This window comes from Mobula birostris, chromosome 21, assembly GCF_030028105.1.
Source record: "Mobula birostris isolate sMobBir1 chromosome 21, sMobBir1.hap1, whole genome shotgun sequence".
Lineage (NCBI taxonomy): Eukaryota > Metazoa > Chordata > Chondrichthyes > Myliobatiformes > Myliobatidae > Mobula > Mobula birostris.
In genome coordinates, this window is record NC_092390.1 from 12,198,576 (window position 1) to 12,219,058 (window position 20,483).

Here is a 20,483-nt window from a genome sequence, read left to right on the forward strand (position 1 = left end):
AGGACAAACCAAAGACTAACACTGACAAGTCCACATAATTATAACATATAGTTACCGCAGTGCAAAGCAATACCGTAATTTGATAAAGAACAGACCATGGGAATGGTAAAAAAAAGTCTCAAATTTCCGATCCCAGGATCTTCAGAGGACCTGGTGGTGTGGGACCTCAGGTTTCTGTAACCCTTGCCTGAATGTAGCAGTGAGAAGATGGCATGACTCCTCTCACTGCACGAGCAAGTTGGTCTTAAGTTTCTTGAGGACATGGATCCCAGGATCAGTAGATCACCAACATTTCCCAGTCTCTCACCAATTAATGGAGGAGATCCTGAGAGGCAGGATTTATGAACATTTGGAGAGGCATAATATGATTAGGAATATTCAGCATGGCTTTGTCAAAGGCAGGTCGTGCCTTACAAGCCTGATTGAGGATGTAACTAAACACATTGATGAAGGTAGAGCAGTAGATGTAGTGTTTATGGATTTCAGCAAGGCATTTGATAAGGTACCCCATGCAGGACATATTGAGAAAGTAAAGAGGCATGGGATCCAAGGGGACATTGCTTTGTGGATCCAGAACTGGCTTGCCCACAGAAGGCAAAGAGTGGTTGTAGACGGGTCATATTCTGCATGGAGGCCAGTGAACAGTGATGTGCCTCAAAGATCTGTTCTGGGACCCTTACTCTTTGTGATTTTTATAAATGATCTGGATGAGGAAGTGGAGGGATGGGTTAGTAAATTTGCTGATGACACAAAGGTTGGGGGTGTTGTGGATAGTGTGGACGGCTGTCAGAGGTTACAGCAGGACATTGATAGGATGCAAAACTGGGGCTGAGAAGTGGCAGATGGAGTTCAACCCAGATAAGTGTGAGGTGGTTCATTTTGGTAGGTCAAATATGATGGCAGAATATAGTATTAATGGCAAGACTCTTGGCAGTGTGGAGGATCAGAGGGATCTTGGGGTCCGAGTCCATAGGACACTCAAAGCTGCTACGCAGGTTGACTCTGTGGTTAAGAAGGCATATGGTGCATTGGCCTTCATCAATCGTGGGATTGAGTTTAAGAGCCAAGAGGTAATGTTGCAGCTATATAGGACCCTGGTCAGATCCCACTTGGAGTACTGTGCTCAGTTCTGGTCACCTCACTACAGGAAGGACGTGGAAACTATAGAAAGGGTGCAGAGGAGATTTACAAGGATGTTGCCTGGATTGGGGAGCATGCCTTATGACAATAGGTTGAGTGAACTCAGCCTTTCTTCCTTGGAGCGACGGAGGATGAGAGGTGACCTGGTAGAGGTGTATAAGATAATGAGAGGCATTGATCGTGTGGGTAGTCAGAGGCTTTTTCCCAGGGCTGAAATAGCTAACACAAGGGGGCATAGTTTTAAGGTGCTTGGAAATAGGTACTGAGGGGATGTCGGGGGTAAGTTTTTCACACAGAGAGTGGTGGGTACATGGAATGCACTGCCGGCGGTGGTGATGGAAGCAGATACGATAGGGTCTTTTAAGAGCCTCTTAGATATGTACATGGAGCTGAGAAAAATAGAGGGCTATGTGCTAGGAAAACTCTAGGCAGTTTCAAGAGTAGGTACAGAGGAGATGTCAGGGGTAAGTTTTTTACACAGAGAGTGGTGAGTGCATGGAATGGGCTGCCGGCGACCGTGGTTGAGGCAGATATGATACTTTCTGTTAAAAGACTCCTGGATGGATACACGGAGCTTAGAAAAATAGAGGGCTATGGGTAAGCCAAGGTAGCTCTAAGGAAAGGACATATTCAGCACAGCTTTATGGGCCGAAGGGCCTGTATTGTGCTGTAGGGTTTCTATGTTTCTATTAATAAATATGGTACTCAGCTTTCTGAAGGTATGTACTGAAGTGGATGAACTTGTACCTTGTCACTTCTTTCCACTATAATACACACAAAATGCTGGAGGAACTCAGCAGGTCAGGCAGCATCTGTAGAGGGGAACAAACAATCAATGTTTCAGGCAGAGACCCTTCATCATGACGAGAAAGAAAGGGGGCAGAATAAGAAGGTGGAGGGAGGAGGAAGGTGAGTGGGTAGGGAAGAGGGGAATGAAGCAGGTAGCTGGGAGGTGATAGATAGACGATGTAAAGGACTGAAGAAGAAGAAGTAATTTGATATGAGAGGGCAGTGAACTATGGAAGAAAGGGAAGAAGGAGTGGAACCTGAGGGAAGTGATGGGGAGGTGAAGAGAAGCGATTATTCTGGCTTCTGTTCCCTTCCTTTCCAGTCCTGATAAAAGATCTTGGACCAAAATGTCGACTGTTTATTCAGCTCCATAGATACTGCCTACCCCGCTGTGTTCCTCCAGCATTTTGTTTGTCTTGTTCTATGTTCTGTTTGGATCTAACATGCACAGGTCAGACCGGTGCGTTGGGGATTAGCTGGGTATTCCGGCAATGTGGAGCTAGGACAGTGTGGCATTGTGTACGGTGCAGTGGAGCTTTCAATCACTGTCTCATTGCGGCTGCTGCAGTGATTAGTTCCGAGCCCGACACAATAGCCGCTGCGGTGAGAAGGCTTGGCGACGGGATGGTGCTCCCGGGTCCCAAAGGACGGTGGTAGACGAGGGGGAGGCAGACGGAGACAGACAGGACACTCAGAGACCCCAAGAGAGAGAGGAAAAGAGAGAGAGGGTGAGAAGGGGGAGGGAGGGAAGGAAAGAGAGAGAGAGAGAAAAGAATTAATAGAGGGAGAAATAAACAGTAAGACAGAGAGTGTTAGGCTGCATGTTGAGAGAGGGGAGCAGACAGAGAGCTAGATAGAGACTTGTAGGGAGTTGGAGACAGACGGGAAAAGGAACATAGGCAGAGACATACGGCAGAGAGAAGTGAGAGACTGACATGGCAAGAGAGTAGGAGAGAGAGATACACACATACGTAAGTGCAGGGACAGAGAGAAACAGAGAGAGACAGGGAAGCAACAGGCAGCGGGAGAAACCATCACTGTGTAGGACCATAGCAGAGGGTAGCTCAGAGAAAGGCAAAGGTAGGAAAAGGGCAAACAGGCTGAGATAGATGGAAAGAAGCAGTGGATAGAGAGAGAGAGAGAGAAGCAAAAGTATAAGGAGAGGTGAAAGAGAATGGGGGTGTGAGAGACAGAAAGGGGGAGTGATTGAGAGGGTCAGTTGAAAGAGAGGAGTTAGAGAGGGGCAAGAGAGAGTGAGGGGAAGTGACAGAGAGGGGCAGTTGAGAGAGAGTGTGAGAGAATGAGAGAGCACGACAGAGGGAGTTGAGGGGGGGGGAGTGAGAGTGGGGGTGGTAAGCTGGGGGTGATGTGTCCTGCCCCCTGACCAGGAGAACGTGGGCACTTGGGCACCAGCCATCCTCCCTGACCACGTTCATCCTTTGGTTCTGGCGCAATGGCATTCGTCCCTCAGGTGGCTGGAGTTCTGTTCAAAACTATTCGCATCCTGCTGCCCAGCCGCTCTCACAGGATGGGCAGATGTAAGTGTCATCTTCAGTTCATTCCAGGGGTTAGCCTCGGGGGAGTAGTGTGTGGGGGGAGAATGGGAGCAGAATCGAGGGTGAGGGGCAGATATAACGCCCAAACCAAACATCTGCCTAGCCCTGACAACCTCACCCTCCTCATGGTGAAAAAATTGTGTCTTTAATTACCCCCTTACTCCCAAATGCAGTAACTCTCTAAATGGGAGCGATTCGCCCTGTCCCATCCTGAAGTTAGGATACACAATCTTGAGTGACCTTCTCCTGCAGCTGGGTCCAGAACTTGAGTCGAACACCGCCCTCATTCAAAAGTTCTGCTCAGGGATTATGGCACAGCGGTCAGGAGCAAGAATCCGACTCCATCTCTATCTACCCTGCTGTGTACAGTCGTAGAGTTACACAGCATGGTAATGCATGTTCCCTGTATGTAAATTAAACCCTGCAGCCATCAATAATTAACATCAACCAGAAGGAATCTATTTGTAGTTTGTAGTATGTTATTTAGCTTTCGTTGGAGACCATGTGCGCTCACAATTCTCCCAGGCTCCACGCCAAGATGTACCACTGGGCTTTGACAAGTGCTCACCCGCCAGTCCCTGATATGATGCCAGTTCCTGCAACCCTTTCCCAAGCCGGTTCACGTCCCAGCACTGGATATCTCTCCACATCGCAGCACCACCCCCAGATAGCACCTCCTCTCCCTGTTGGGTCTGGGGTGTGGAGGCACTCAGGGATTAGGGTTTAAGGTCGATGGAGTTATTCATGGATGTTGGGTGTGTAATTATAGGGGTGGAGATCTGGCAGTTTTGGGATTGTATGGTAATTTATTTTTCTAGGATTATAAAGTTAGTGGCATTTTATTTGTTACAGAATATGACAGGGGAATGTGGGGTTACAGAAATCTGGTGAGAAGATGGGACAATGTAGGGGGAGCTTCATTCTGTATCTAACCCGTGCTGCCCCTGTCTTGGGAGTGTGTGATGGGACAATGTAGAGGGAGTTTCACTGTGTATCTAACCTGTGCTGTCCCTGTCCTGGGAGTGTGTGATGGGACAGTGTAGAGGAGATTCACTCTGTATCTAACCCATGCTGTCCCTGTCCTGAGAGTGTGTGATGGGACAGTGTAGACAGATTTTCACTCTGTATCTGATCCGTGCTGTCCCTGCCCTGGGAGTGTGTGATGGGACACTGTAGAGGGAGATTCACTCTGTATTTAACCCATGCTGTCCATGTCCTGGGAGTGTGTGTGTGATGGGACAGTGTAGAGGGAGCTTCACTCTGTATCTAACCTGTACTGTCCCTATCCTGGGAGCGTGTGATGGGACAGTGCAGAGGGAGCTTCACTCTGTATCTAACCCGTGCTGTCCCTGCCCTGGGAGTGTGTGAGGAGCGACATATTTCATAGGATGTTTCCGGTAACTGCCAACTCTTTGTTTCCCTACTTTACTACGGCCAGACCAGGGAAGGATTCTGCTGATGAAGAGTTCCTGAGATTTAATTACCTCCTTTTTTTTTGGAGAATTTAATCATGGAGGGCCATGACTAAACTCTCCAAAGCAGATATTGTATAAAATGCAAATGAAATTTGCCACATTAGCAAAAGAAATGAGCAATTAGCGAAGGATATGATGTTCAGTCACTAATTATCAATGAACATTGTCCAACATAACCGCTGCTGATTTACAATACTAGAATGATACATCCTTCTGTGTTCACTTATTTCTGATATTCAGGGAGAATTTGTTGATATAATTTCAAACAGGACACTGAATGAGTTGAGTCCATGATTGGTGACAGTGTTCTTGGTCTCTAAGAGTCTGTGTAGCCACAATACGTGGCGGAGAAGGGTGAACAGTAGCTGTGTGGCCAATTTAACTGATGTGCCCTAGACTTTGCTGAAGAATAATTTACACTCGGTGGCCACTTCATTAGTTATCTCCTGTATGTCTGTGGTTTTCTGCTGTTGTAGCCAATCCACTTCAAGTTTTAATGTGTTGTGTGCTCAGAGATACTCTTCGGCACACCACACCTGTAGCACTTTGGTTATTTGAGTTACTGTCACCGTCCTGTCAATTTGAACCAGTCTGGCCATTATCCTCTGACCTCTCTCTCTAACAAAGCATTTTTGCCCACAGAACTGCCACTCACTGGATTGGGTTTTTTTTGTTGTTCTTGCCATTCTCTGTAAACTCTGGAGACTGTTATGCGCCACAGGAGATCAACAGTTTCTGAGATACTCAAACTACCCTGTCTGGCACCAACAATCATTCCACAGCCAAAGTTACTTAGATCACATTTCTTCCCCATTCTGTTGCTTGGGCTGAACAACAACTGGACCTCATGACCATGTCTGTGTGCTTTTATGCACTGGATTGCTGCCACATGATTGGCTGATTGGTTCATTGCATTAACAAGCAGGTGTACAGGTGTACCTAATAAAGTGGCCACTAAGTGTATTTTGACAAAAGAAGACCTCTCACTATCTCTATCTCTATCTCTATCTCCCTCCCTATCTGTCTCTACCTCTCTCTCATATGGAGGGTACAAGCACAGAGGGTTTTATGATGTATCATTATTGTTAAAATGTCTGAATTTATGAGGCTAATTTGTGCACAGAAGGCTCCCATAAACAGCCACAGGACATAGCCGGATCATGGGTTTTAGTGACATGGTGTGAGGAATAAATATTGGCCCTAAGACTGACAACTCTGCCTTCAAAGTACAGCTTTTATATCATTGGTAATATCCTGGTAGAGCGACCGACCCTGGTTTAATCTCCTCTCTGAAAGACAACACTTCCACGGTTCAGGACTCGTTGCTGGGGTGGGATTCGAACCCAGTAATGTGAGACCCCAGTGAGCCGCAGCGAGCACCAAAAGGAGATGGTTATAACCACGGCAAAATTAAACTGGATTTAAACCTGATCTATAAGCCTGGACAGCAAAGGCCTTTGCCAGAGTTTCTGTGACTGCATGTGGCTGGGATGAGCTGAAGGAAATGTATGCATGAATGCTTATTATTGAACTGCCTGGCTGTCAAATGTCTAGCCTGTTCCACCTCAGTACCCTACTGGTCACCCTGTATTGGTCTTTGTACACACCTGGCTTCATCAGCAGAGAGACGAACAGATGAATCACTCAGGTCAACTTCAGCTCCCCACCTCCCTTCTAGCTAAGGATTTCTCCAGGAGCTTTCCTGTCTCCCAAACCTATTTGTCCCGTTATTCCTCTCTCCCTTTCTCCCCATTTCTTCCTCTTGCTGTTTCTCCGTTTGTCTCACTTTCACTCTTTTCCTCAGTCCATTTGTCATCACTGGTTTCTACTTGTACATTTATCATTCGTCCAGTCTGTTCAATCATTCCTGACTCCCTCTCTCCCTCTCTCAAAGTTTCATAACCTGCATTTGTTGCTGTCCCCTCTATCCCCACCCTTAATCTCTTCAGTGACTTGCTCTCCCCTTCTTCTCTCTCTGCCCACCCAGCACTGCCTCTCCACCATTCAGGAGCCAACAACAACAATTTGCGTTTACATAGCTCCTTTAAGGCAACAAAAGCAAATTTCACAGGAGGCATCGGGCTGGCGACTAGAACCGGTCTAAGAGGATGACAAATTAAAGGGAATGAGGGAGATTTTGGGATGCTTATCTGAAGCTGCAGAGGAGATTTATTAGGATACTGTCTCTTTATGAGGTAAGGTTGAGTGAGCTAGGGTTTTTTTCTTTTTGAAGCGAAGGAGAACGAGAGGTGACTTGACTGAGGTGTAAGATAATAGGCATAGATCAAATGGACAGCCAGAGCTGTTTTACCCTCCAGTGGAAAAGGCTAAATCGAGAGGACATAACTTTAAGGAGATTTGAGAAAAATATAGGAGGCATGTCAGAGGTAGGTTTCTCTTTTCACAGAGAGTGATGGGTGGGGAATGTTCTACCGGGGGTAGTGGTAGGGGCAGATACATTAAGGATATTTCAGAAGCTCTTGTGCACATTGATGAAAGAAAAATAGAGAGCTGTGCAGGAGAGAAGGGTTATATTGACCATATAACCATATAACAATTACAGCACGGAAACAGGCCACCTCGGCCCTTCTAGTCCGTGCCGAACTCTTACTCTCACCTAGTCCCACCGACCTGCACTCAGCCCATAACCCTCCATTCCTTTCCTGTCTATATATCTATCCAATTTAACTTTAAATGACAACATCGAATCTGCCTCAACCACTTCTGCTGGAAGCTCGTTCCACACAGCAGCCACTGACCTTGGAGTAGGTTAAAGGGTTGGCACAATATTGTGGGCTGAAGCACCTTTACTCTGCTGTACTCTTCTGTGTTTTATGTTCTGTCTGTGCAGTGATGGGGAAGTTAAGAGTTGCTTGAGAGGAGGGAAGAGAAATGTTTGGTGCAAGTCGCCTCTTTACTGAAGGTAGAGCAGTGGATGTGATGCAGATGGATTTTAGTAAAGCATTTGACAAAGTTCCCCGTGTATGCTCATTCTGAAAGTCGGAAGGCATGAGGTCCTGGGAACCCTGTCTGCATGGGATCAGAATTGGCTTGCCCCCATAAGGCAGAGTCATGGAGCATATTCTTGCTTAGAAGTCTGTGATCAATGGTATTCTGCAGGGAGCTGTTCTGGGACCCCTGCTTGTTGTGATGTTTATAAATGACTTGGATGAGGAAGACAATGGGGGTGTTTGTAGATGATACAAAGGTTGGTGGTATGATGGACAGTGTAGATGTTGTTTAGGTTACAACCGAACGTTGATAAGATGAAGAGCTGGGCTGAGAACTGGCAGATGGAGTTCAATCTGGAAGTATGAAGTGGTTCACTTTGGAAAGCCACACTTGAAGGCAGAATACAAGGTTAACGGCAGGATTCTTAGCAGTGGGGAGGATCAGAGGGATCTTGGAGTCCATGTACATAGATCCCTCACAGTTGCTGCGCAGGTTGATAGGGTGGTTAAGAAGGCATTTGGTATGTTACCCTTCATTAGTCAGGGGATTGAGTTTGGTGAGGTAATGTTGCAGCTCTATAAAACTCTGGTTAGACCACAGGTCAAGTATTGCATTCAGCTCCGATTACCTCAATATAGGAAGCTTGAGGAAGCTTTAGAGAGGGTGCCGAGTAGATACACCGAGATACTGACTGGATCAGAGAGCGTGTCTTATGAGGATAGGTTGAGGGAGCTTGGGCTTTTCTCTTTGGAGTGAAGGAGGATGAGAGGTGACTTGACAGAGGTGTACAAGATGATAAGAGGCTTAGATCGAGTGGACAGTCAGAGACTTTCTCCCAGGGTGGAAATGGTTAATACGAGGGGGCATCATTTTAAGATGATTGGAGGTAAGTGTAGGGGGGGAAGTCCGAGGTAGGTTTTTTACACAGAAAATAGCGGGTGTGTGGAACATACTGGTAGAGGTAATGCTGGAGCCCAATGCCTTAGTGACATATAAGAAACTCTTAGGTGGGCTCATGTTTGAAAGGAAAATGGAGGGCTATGTGGTGGGGGGGGAGGGTTAGATTGATCTTAAAGCAGGTTAAAAGGTCAACACAACATTGTGGGCTGAAGGGACTGTATCGTGCCATACTGTTCTACGTTCTACTGAGGCTTCAGAGGTTCTTCACCGACCAGTCCATAGTAAAATGGTTGACTCAAGGCTGCAAGGGGAGAAGGTGGGATGGGTTCTAGGAGGGACAACAGTTATGGGAAGGGTAAATCCTGGCTAACCTCCTATTCTCCCTTCTAGATCAGTGGCTTCACTTCAACATCATGGAAAAATGCAATGCCATGCTTTATGTGTGAGGCACCCCTTGCTGGAACAGCTTCTCGAGAGGTGGCCATAGCCAAAGGAGAACAGGCCAATGAGAAATGGTCTTTGGGGAGGATGAGGGGTATCGGGATGGGGAACAGTGTCCACTCTCAGAGCAGAGGGCAAAAGCGTTCCCAACAAAGGGCAAAAGTGTTTGGTTGATGGGACCACCTTCGCCCCAAATGATGACTGTGGGGTGTTGGGACTGATTCCCCACCCCTACCCCACCCCAGCTGATGACCTTAGCCAATACCCTCACACCAGTGGCCAGAGATGTACCTTCTGCCCCAGTTAATTTATTACTATTCATACAATCCAGGAAAGGCCAGTAGAAGGAGATCTCACTGCACCTTTCAGAAGAGAACTCAGTAATGAACTGGAGGAAGAAAAAATACAGGGGTCAAGCTCGTCGATTATATAGCACTAAAACAGACCTTTTGGCCCAGCTCATCAGTGCTGTCCAGAATGTCTACCTCAGTTAGTTCTATTGTCCCATATCTATCTGAACCTTTCCTATCCACGTTCCTGTCCACATTACTTTTAAACACCTATCGTACCTGCCTCTACTCTCTCCTCATTCTGTATACCCACCTCCTTCTCTGTGGAGAAAGATTCCCCTCAGGTCACTTTTAAACCTTCCCCCTCCCCTCACCTTAAGCCCTCTGCTTTTGACCTCCCCGACCCTATGGGAACAAAAGCTGTGGGTGGTACGGTGCCGTAGCAGTTAGCACAGCACTTTACAGCTCCAGCGATTGGGGTTCAATTTCCACCACTGTCTGTAAGGAGTTTGCATGTTCTCCTCATGACCACGTGGGTTTCCTTCAGATACCCGCGTTTCCTCCCCCATTCCAAAGACGCACGGGTTAGCGTTAGTAAGTTGTAGGGATGCTATGTTGGCACCAGATACATGGAGACACTTGCCACTGATGCAAGCAACTCTGTTTCAATGTACATGTGACAAATAATGCTAATCTTTCCTCTCTTAAACCTGAGCCGTCTGTTTCATTCATGTCCCTCTTGCCATAAGGCCATAAGGTCACCACCCCCCCACCCCCACCTCCTGCGACTCCAAGGAAAAAAGTCCCAGCCTATCAAACCAGGGGATGCAGTTACAAGACAAAGATCTGGTTGTAGGGATTTCTCTTCACAGAGAGCTATGTGGCTGTGAGTCGAAGTAAATTTATTATGGAAGTATATACCTATTTTCATATACTGCCCTGAGATTCATTTTCTTGCAAATGTTTAAAGGAAAATAAAGAAATACAATACAATTTATGAAAAGTAGACTTAAAAGACCGGCAAACAACCAATGTAGAGAAGAAGGCAAATTAAAAAAGTTAGATGGACGGGTAGATAATGTTGAATACACTGCTTCATCAACCACCCATTTACATTCATTCCATTTCATTCTCCCATCATCTCCCTCCTGATCCTACCGCTCAGTGGAAGATTACACCAGCCAATTACCCTACCGACCCTGGTGGACTAGAGCAGGGGAGTACGGTTTAGTGTAGATGGGGTCAGCATGCATAGGCCAGGCTGAAGGGCCTGTTTCTGTGCTTTATAACTCTGTATTAATTCCCCAACCTCTTTTTGTCTAGGTTTAGGGGAATCACAAATAAAGGGCATAGGTTCAGGATTAGAGGGGAGCAATTAAGGAGGGATGCAAGGGGTGACTTTTTCCACCCCGTGAGTGGTCAGTATGTGGAATGAGCTGCCACAGTGAGTGGATAAGGCAGGTATATTAAGCAGGTATATTAAGACTTTGGACAGATGTGGATAGGAAAGAGACACAAGGAAATGGGACAATCATAGATGGGAATCTGGGTCGACATGGACTTGATGGGCTGAAGGTCCTTTTCCATGCTCTGTGACTCTATCAGATGGGATTAATTGGAGAGCTGTTGCAAAGATCTTCTGTTCTATGACAATTACAGAGAACTACGGCACCTCATCTCTTGAGGTTTCACACCACCAGTCTCGTTCAGATCATTCCTTTCCCCTCAGTTGTCTATCATTCTCCATGATTGTCCCATGCTGTCTGCTCCAACCCATCTGGTTGAACCTACCCCCACTCTCAGTCACCTTCTTCTTTGTGGCTTTATTTTATTTACTTAGTGGTACAGAGCGGAACTTGGAGCCGTGCCACCAACCACCCAGCGATTCAACACTAAACTAGTCATGGGATGATTTACAATGACCTGTTAACCTAATAACTAGACTTTGAACTGTGGGAGGAAACTGGAGCTCCCAGAGGAAACCCGAGCTCCCAGAGGAAACATTTCACAGGAAGGACGTAGAAACTCCTTACAGAGGACACCAGGGTTGAACTCCAATCCTTGGCGCCTCAAACTGTAATAGCATTGCACTAACTGCTAGGCCACTGTGCACCCTGCTGTTACCACCCAGCAGCTTCTAAACACACAGGACCTAAATAGGCAATAAGTCATTGGTCAGACTGCATTTGGAGTACTGTGAGCAGTTGTGGGCCCCATATCTAAGAAAGGATGTGCTGCTATTGGAGAGGGTGTAGAGGAGGTTCACAAGAATGATTAGATTAGATTAGATTAGATTATGAGGACACACAGTCCTCTTTTATTGTCATTTAGTAATGCATGCATTGAAATGATACAATGTTCCTCCAGAATGATATCACAGAAACACAAAACAAACCAAGACTGAAAAACTGACAAAAACCACATAATTATAACATATAGTTTCAACACTGCAAAGCAATACTGTAATTTGATAAAGAACAGACCATGGGCAGAGTAAAAAACAGTCTCAAAGTCTCGAAAGTCCCATCATCTCACGCAGACGGTAGAAGGAAGAAAAACTCTCCCTGCCATGAACCTCCAGCGCCGCAAACTTGCCGATGCAGCACCCTGGAAGCACCCGACCACAGCCGACTCTTGAGTCCACCCGAAAACTTCGAGCCTCCGACCAGCCCTCCGACACCGAGCACCGAGCACCATCTCTGCCGAGCGCTTCGACCCCGGCCCCGGCAACAGGCAATAGGCAAAGCCGAGGCTTTGGGGCCTTCCCCTCCAGAGATTCTCGATCGCACAGTAGCAGCGGCAGCGAAGCAGGCATTTCAGAAGTTTCTCCAGATGTTCCTCCGTGCTTCTCACGTCCGTTTATGGTTTATGTATGAGGAATGTTCATGGCTCCGGACCTATACTCGCCGGAGTTTAGAAGAATGAGGGAGAATCGTATTGAAACCTATCAGATATTAAAAGGCCTAGACAGAGTGGATGTGGAGAGGATATTTCCTGTGGTGAGAGAGTCTAGCACCAGAGGGCACAGTCTCAGAACAGAAGGATGTCCCTTTAGAACAGAGATAAGAAAGGATTTCTTCAGCCAGGGGGTGGTGAACCTGTGGAATGCATTGCCACAGGCGGCTATGGAGCCCGTATCATTAGGTATAAAGTGGATGCTGATAGGTATTTGATCAGTAAGGACATCAAAGGTTTTGGGGACAAAGCAAGAAAATGAGGGATAATAAATCAGCCATGATTGAATGGTGGAGCTACCTGACTGACAATCAGAAGCATTCAATTGGAGTAGAAAGAGGTCTGCCTACTTTTCAATTGGTTCGGGCATCATGGAGGGAGGGCGGGACTATCAGGGGCAGATAGCTGTGTGAACAATCCTCCAAAGTACTCTATCAACCAGAGATGGCAGCTCCACCTTCTGACTGGGGTTTTCTCTGTGATACTAGTTCATCATAGGAAGTGGATAGGATGAATGGCCTAACTCTTCTCCAATTCTTATGGTCTTGCCTACTCTCACACCAGTGTCTCTAGAACACAAAACAGTCCATCACAGGAACAGACCTTTTGACTCACCATGTGCCAAACACAGTGCCAAATTAAATGGCACTGCTACCTGTACCCAGTCCATTTCCTGCCTGTTCATGCTCCTGCCTAAATGTCTCTTAAATATCACTATTGTATCTGCTTTCACCACTTCTCCTAGCAACACATTCCAGGCACCCAAACAGACTGTGTAAAAAAAAACTCACCCCACACATCTTCTTTAATCTTTCCCCCTCCTGCCTGAAATACAAATCCTCTGGTATTCGTCTTTTCAGAATCAAAATCAGGTTTAATATCGCTGACAATCTGTATGCCGTGAAATCTGTCGTTTTGCAGCAGCAGAGCAGTGCAATACAAAAATACTATCAATCAGAAATAATGATATAAAAATAAATTAATTAAGTAGTGCAAAAAGAGAGCAAAAATGTTCTGGGGTTCATTGTCTATTCAGAGATGGAGGAGGGGAAGAAGCTGTTCCTAAAGCACTTCAGGCTCCTGTACCTCCTCTCTGATGGTGGAAATGAGAAGCTTCTAACACTCTCGAGAAAACAACCTCTCTTCATACCTTACTCTCTCTATTCCAGCGTCCTGGTGAATCTCTTCTGCACCCTCTCCAAAGTTTCCACATCATTCATATAATAAAATGAACACAATACTCCAAATGTGACTGACCGATAAAGCAAGGTGGCCAGAGATGAGATTCTTCACATTATTAGTTTACAGGGGAAAACCATTAGATACTAAAGGTGGTTTGATGGGAAGTTGAGGAAGGTACAGTCTACAAAGTAAAAAATCTTTGATCCCACAACACTCACACTTATTTGTGGACTTATTCTGGCATAGAAGACGATCACTTAGCTAAAATCAATGCTGAATAGTTGTCAGTTGCTTCAAAGACCTTCCTTCCCAGCTGGTGGCCCCAGTATGAAACAATGGTTTACTCTGTGATATTAGTTTATGCCCTTCCAGCTGAGAGGAATTAACCTCCTTACACCACTACAACCTTCCCAATCTTCTCATGATCCTGCTGTTATTTGTAGGTAGAGCGAAGTCTACAATTGCTAACACTCCAGCTTTGCTCCAACGACCAGAAGAGTTCCAATCCACTCCCCTACCTTTGGCCCAGCAGAGAAAAACAAAAAAAACAGTAAGAGCCTTGAAAAAATGAAATCATAATTCAACATAATTATATAAAAATGTTGTCGGGAATTGAAAGGGTGTTTGATTGAAAATCAAAAGCATCCATTCGGAGTTCAAAGAAGTCCGCCTGCTTTTCAATTGGCAATGGCGTCATGAAGATGGGCAACCAATGGGTGAGGAGAGAGGGCGGGGCTATCAAGGAGATAGTCATGTGACACAATCCTACAAGGTGTTCCAGCAAGCGGAGATGACAGCTCCAACTTCTGACTGGGGTTTACTCTGTGATATTAGTTAGGTTTAAGTGGATGAGCCTGTTTCATCAGCCCTTGTTAACACCAAAATGATTTATCTGCTTTTCTTTTCGTCTTCCGGCTTCATGTTTCTTGTTGTCTCCGACTTTCTGTCTGCATGCCCAGATAACGGCGGCTAACAAAGCACCCTGCTTAGGTTCCGTGTGAAAGAGAAACATGCTAAAGAATACCAAGAAAGTTATCGCAACTTGTCATTGAAGTATTTGCTTGCTGCATGCGTTTCAATGGTTTATCACTACTTCAGTGGTGTGTTTCTGTCAGTCTCTGGTTGTATCGTTAAGAGGAAGCTGCAGACTCTCATCAGTGTACCAGCAGTGGGCACTTTTGCACCAAAAATTGTACATTACGATCAAATATTTTTCTTCTCCTTGTCTCCCTTCTCCTGGACTGCCAACCAGCTCCAACGCACAGTCAGTGGGCGGTTAACGCTGCAGTTCCATACCGTGCCAGTGTGTGGTGCTAATGAGTAATATTAATTCTTAAACATAAAATAGACTCCGATCAGATTCAGATTTACATGTACGTCGAAACATACTGTGAAATGTGTAATTTGAGCTAATAACCAACACAATCTAGGTGTGTGCTGGGGGCAGTCTGCCAGTGTCGCCAAACATTCGGACGCCAGCATAGATTGTCCACCATATTCGCAGACCACCACCAACAGTATCAGAACAAACCCCTTTCACCACCCACTCAGACACACATAAAGGCCTCCAACCCCAGAACAGGCTGCCCCTGGACCTCCAACCAATAGTCCTTAGCTCTGGACTTGCAGACATTGCACCCCAGCCCCGCAGACGCTCAGCCCAAAATACCTTTTTTTTTCTTTCTTTCTCTCTCTCTCTCTCTTCCTCCTCCTCCTCCTCCTCTTCCTCCTCCTCCACCCCCCCCCATTTAGATCCCAGGTTTGAGGGGTGGCGACAAAGCTAAATGACAAATAGTTTTTCTATATGGTAAAGGGAAGGCATCAAATAAATTTAAGCAAAATAAAGAAAGTACAATTCAAGAATTAGAACTAAACGCAGTATACCTACCCCACTAGTGCCTATGTAATTTTGTATGTATGGGTCTGAACCCTATTCACCCCAAGGTTAACAAGGATTAAAGATTAGCTTTATTTGACATACATACATAGAAATGTACGTGAATTGGTCATTTGTGTCAAAGTAAATCAGCAAGGATTGAGCTGGGGGGCAGCCCGCAAGTGTCGCCACGCTTCCAGCACCAACATACCAAGCCCACAACTTAATAACCCAAACCGTACATCTTTGGAATGTGGGAGGAAACCGGAGCATCCGGAGGAAACCCAGGCAGTTATGAGGAGCATGTACAAACTCCTTACAAACCGTGGTAGGAATTGGACCCCGAATGGTGATCACTGATACTGTTACAGCATTACCCCCGGGAAACCAATCTCCCCCAGGATCAATAAAGTATGACTATGACTATTACACTACCCTGCCGCCCTATCCAACACCATAACAAAGCCAGCCTATCCAATCTTGTCCCGTATTAAAGTCCTCCAATCCAGGCAGCATCCAACATCAATTCCTCTACACACCTTCCACTGTAATCAAATCCTTCCTAAAGTACGTGACCAGAACTGCACATGATATCTGTGTGGTTTAGTAAGCATTTTACAAAGTTGCAACATAATATCCCAATTTTTATATTCTGTGACTTAACCCATCAAGGTAAGCATGCCACCAGTGTTCTTCACACCCTCTCTAACTGTGTCACCAATTTCAGGATCTGAATTCTGTTTATTAATGTTTCTTTGTGCCGTATCTTTTACTGCATATATTGTGCCACCCACTCATCTCCATCCTTTCCTCAAGAGAAGTGTTACACAGAACATGAGACATACAGCAGTGCGGCACAATTCAGATCCGTTCACCCACAATGTTGTGCCAAACTTTTAACCTACTCTAAGATCAATCTAACCCTTCCCTCCCATATAGCCATCCATTTTTCTACGAGTTTCTTAAATACCCCTAATGTACTTAATATTGCTTCAATATTCACCAGGGAAAAAGACCTTGGCAATTGTGGGGATGACTTACAGCGGACTGAAACGCTTGAGCATATAGATATTAAGAAAGAGGATGTGCTGGAGCTTTCAAAAAGCATTAAGTTAGGTAAGTCACCAGGTCCGGATGAGACATACCCCAGGGCTACTGTGTGAAGTGAGAGAGGAGATTCCTGAGCCTCTTGCGATGATCTTTGCATCATCAATAGGGATGGGAGAAGGTACGGAGGATTGGAGGGTTGCAAATGTCGTTCCCTTGTTTGAGAAAGGGAGTAGAGGTAACCCAGGAAATTATAGACCAGTGAGTCTGAATCTAGTGGTGGGCAAGTTGTTGGAGAAGATCCTGAAAGGCAGGATTTATGAGCATTTGGAGAGACATAATCTGATTGGGGATAGTCAGCATGGCTCCGTCAAGGGCAGATCATTCCTTAAGAGCCTGATTGAATTCTTTGAGGAAGTAACAAAACACACTGATGAAGGCAGAGCAGTGGATGTAGTGAATATGGATTTCAGTAAGGCATTTCATAAGGTTCCCTGTGCAAGGCTCCTTCAGAAAGTAAGAAGGCATGGGAACCAAGGAGACCATGCCTTGTGGATCCAGGATTGGTTTGCCCACAGAAGGCAAAGGATGGCTGCAGATGGTTCGTATTATGGATGGGGGGTCAGTGACCAGTGGTGTTATGCAGGGATCTGTTCTGGGATTTTTATAAATGACCTGGATGAAGAAGTAGAAGGGTGGGTTAGTAAGTTTGCTGATGACACAAAGGTTAGAGGTGATGTGAATAGTCTGGGGGGTTGTCAGAAGTTACAGCAGGACATCGATATGATGCAGAACTGGGTTGAGAAGTGGCAGATGGACTTCAACCCAGATAAGTATGAAGTGGTTCATTTTGGTAAGTCAAATTTGAAGACAGAATATAATATTAATAGTAAGATCTTTGGCAGTGTGGAGGACCTGAGAGATCTTGGGGTTCATGCGCACAGGACACTCAAAGCTGCTGAGCAGGTTGACAGTGTTGTTAAGAAGGTATATGGTGTATTGGCATTCATCAACCATGGGACTGAGTTCAAGAGCCGGGAGGTAATGTTACAGCTATATAAGATCTCAGTCAGACCCCACTTGGAGTACTCAGTTTAGTTCTGGTCACCTCACTATAGGAAGGATGTGGATACCATAGAGAGAGTGCAGAGGAGATTTACAAGGATGTTGCCTGAGGTGGAGGGTGTACCTTATGAGAATAGGTTGAGTGAACTTGGCCTTTTCTCCTTGGAGTGACAGAAGATGTGAGGTGACCTGATAGAGGTGTATAAGATGATGAGAGGCATTGATCATGCGGATAGCCAGAGGCTTTTTCCCAGGGCTGAAATAGCTAACACAAGTGGGCATAGTTTTAAGGTGCTTGGAAATAGGTACTGAGGGGATGTCGGGGGTAAGTTTTTCACACAGAGAGTGGTGGGTGCATGGAATGCACTGCCGGCGGTGGTGGTGGAAGCAGATACAATAGTGTTTTTTAAGAGCCTCTTAGATATGTACATGGAGCTGAGAAAAATAGAGGGCTATGTGCTAGGAAAACTCTAGGCAGTTTCAAGAGTTGGTTATATGGTTGGCATAACATTGTGGGCTGAAAGGTATGTAATGTGCTATAGATTTCTATGTTCTATATTCTATGTATCTGCATCTATCACCACCCCGGCAGGGCTTTTCATACAAATACCTCTCTCTGTGAAAAAAAACGCTACCTCTGACAACCCCGCCCCTCCCCTTATACTTTCCTCTAATCACCTTAAAATTATGCCCTTCTCATCAATTTCTGGATTTCCATCCCGGGAAGAAGTCTCCAGCTGTCCACTCAGTCTGTGCCTCTTATTACCTTGTTCACCTCTATCGAGTCACCTCTCAGCCTCCTTTACTCCAAAGAAAAGCCCTAGCTCACTTAACCTATTTGTGGGTCGGTCATCATCTCCACCAGATGCTTCAAGTATACGATTTCTGAATTTCGCATCTGATATTGTGGCTCCAATCTTTCAGCTTTGTTCATTTGTTCCAGATTTCTCAATATATAGAAATAGTTTTCATCCTTGAATTTAATCAAGTCCTTTTAATCTCTGAGAATATGCGATGATAGGGCTTCTTGATGGTATGAATTTCAGGGAATAAAGCCCAAAGTTTTGAGGGGTCATAGGGAGACTTGAGTGCAAAGCCCTCCAATTCTGAAGAGCTTGAGCGATCTTGTTACCTAAATGAACGACCCTAACACAGGGTTACCAGACAGTGTCCCAACACATTGCTCTTCCTACCCCCAGCAAGGCCTTGAAAGAGGAGGAAAGGGGACAAGGTGGCCTGATGATTTATGAACATAAAACCAGACTGACAGAAACCAATTTACTGAAAGGACGGGCTCTGAGTTTCAATCTTTGAAGACAAGTTGTGTTTGGTGTTCCTTGAAATGTTGGGTTTTAGAGTGTGCTGGCTTTCAAATATTCCTGGGCATTTTATACTGTCTAATGAGCTCTGGTGGGTGAGAACCATGCCACCAAAGATTCCTGATCCATTTGCCTCCAATTTCCACAGCAGAGCAGAGCTATTAGCCCATATCAACAGAGGCCACTCATACCCTGTGTGGTTTTGGTCCGTGTGCTGGTTAAGGAGTCTCTAACTGTATAAATTCAGATCCCACCAGAGAGAAATTGATCTTGGATATCCTGGGCAGTGAGAGTTAGTGCAATTGTGAATCTACAACAAGCTGGATGTCCAATTCCTGGTGATTTCTAAAGTGGACACCATGTAAATTCAAACTTTGTAGCTGCGGAATTTAAAATGCTAACGCACTGCAAGTTAAAACAAAAAAATTAGCAAGGGTGCCAATGCATTTACTGAGTTAAAATTACCAGGACAACCTTGTAACTCTTAAAAAGCCTAGAATGAACATCCTGTGCCAAGTAGCTTAAGATTCTTCTGGAGTTATTGTATCTCACCGTCTCCAAGTTGGTAATATGAAGGAATGGGCTACACTCACCTAAACGAAAGCAGATTGTAGAACACTTAGTGCCATCCAGAACAAGCCACCATTCCATCACGAGAGCGCCTTGGCTGCAGTGTGGCTGCATCTACAAGAAACACACTAGCACCGCAGCTGGTATCCAGTGCATCTTGTGCTAGTGGTGAAGAGAATGAATGGTGGGCAAACAGCTTGTTACACATGGTCTTGGTGTTGTACGTTTTATTTATTTTTATTGGTATTATTTATTTTTACGTAGAGATACAGCACAGTAACAGGCCGTTCGGCCCAACAATCCCACTCTGCCCAATTATACCCATGTGGCCAATTAACCGACTAAATGATATGTGTTTGAAATGTGGGAGGAAACTGGAGCACCTGGAGGAAACACACACGGTCACAGGGAAAGTGTACAATCTCCCTGACAGGCAGCGGTGGGTATTGATCCCAGGTTGCCAGCACTGGAATAGCATTATGCTGACCACTACACTACCTTGCCTACCTCACAGAGAATAAATCCCCTTCTATTCCCAATCAGAAGTGAAGTGGAAGGACGTAAACCCCCACAGAATGGATGAGATTCCCCTACAGTGGAGCGTTTGAGGTAAATAAGACTTAAGTCTGCACTATCCCAATCTAGCAATACGGAGCCACTGTTAAGGCCACTAAAAAAAAAGATGTCCCTTGTCTGGTACAACATCAGGACCAAAAGCAACTGAAACAATAGGGTAAGACAAACCTGTCCACGTGAATGGGTGGTGTTAGGTGTTGATTTAACTGCTTTCAACCAGGCTACTGAGCCCATTGTTTCACATTCCCAACTTTTAGACAGTGAGGTAACTCTGGAAGTGTCTTACACCGTTTGGCATAGGGCATTCAGAGCCTGGCCTACACCCAAGCTGCAAAACTTTCACAGCGGCT

The 20,483-nt window shown here is 45.5% G+C and overlaps 1 protein-coding gene across 3 annotated transcripts in view; it reads left to right on the forward strand.

Moving 5' to 3' along the window:
* LOC140185588 (A-type potassium channel modulatory protein KCNIP2-like) overlaps positions 1–20,483 on the forward strand; it is a 133,074-nt gene that overhangs the window by 68,467 nt on the left and 44,124 nt on the right. Inside the window, exon 1 of one of the 3 annotated variants that reach the window (XM_072238951.1) lies at positions 3,416–3,467. The exons of the other annotated variants lie outside the window; for them this stretch is intronic. Coding sequence (XP_072095052.1) covers positions 3,458–3,467 — 10 coding nt within the window. The 5' untranslated portion in view covers positions 3,416–3,457. Of the gene's footprint in view, positions 1–3,415; positions 3,468–20,483 lie in introns of those variants that run through there. 3 annotated transcript variants of the gene reach the window in all.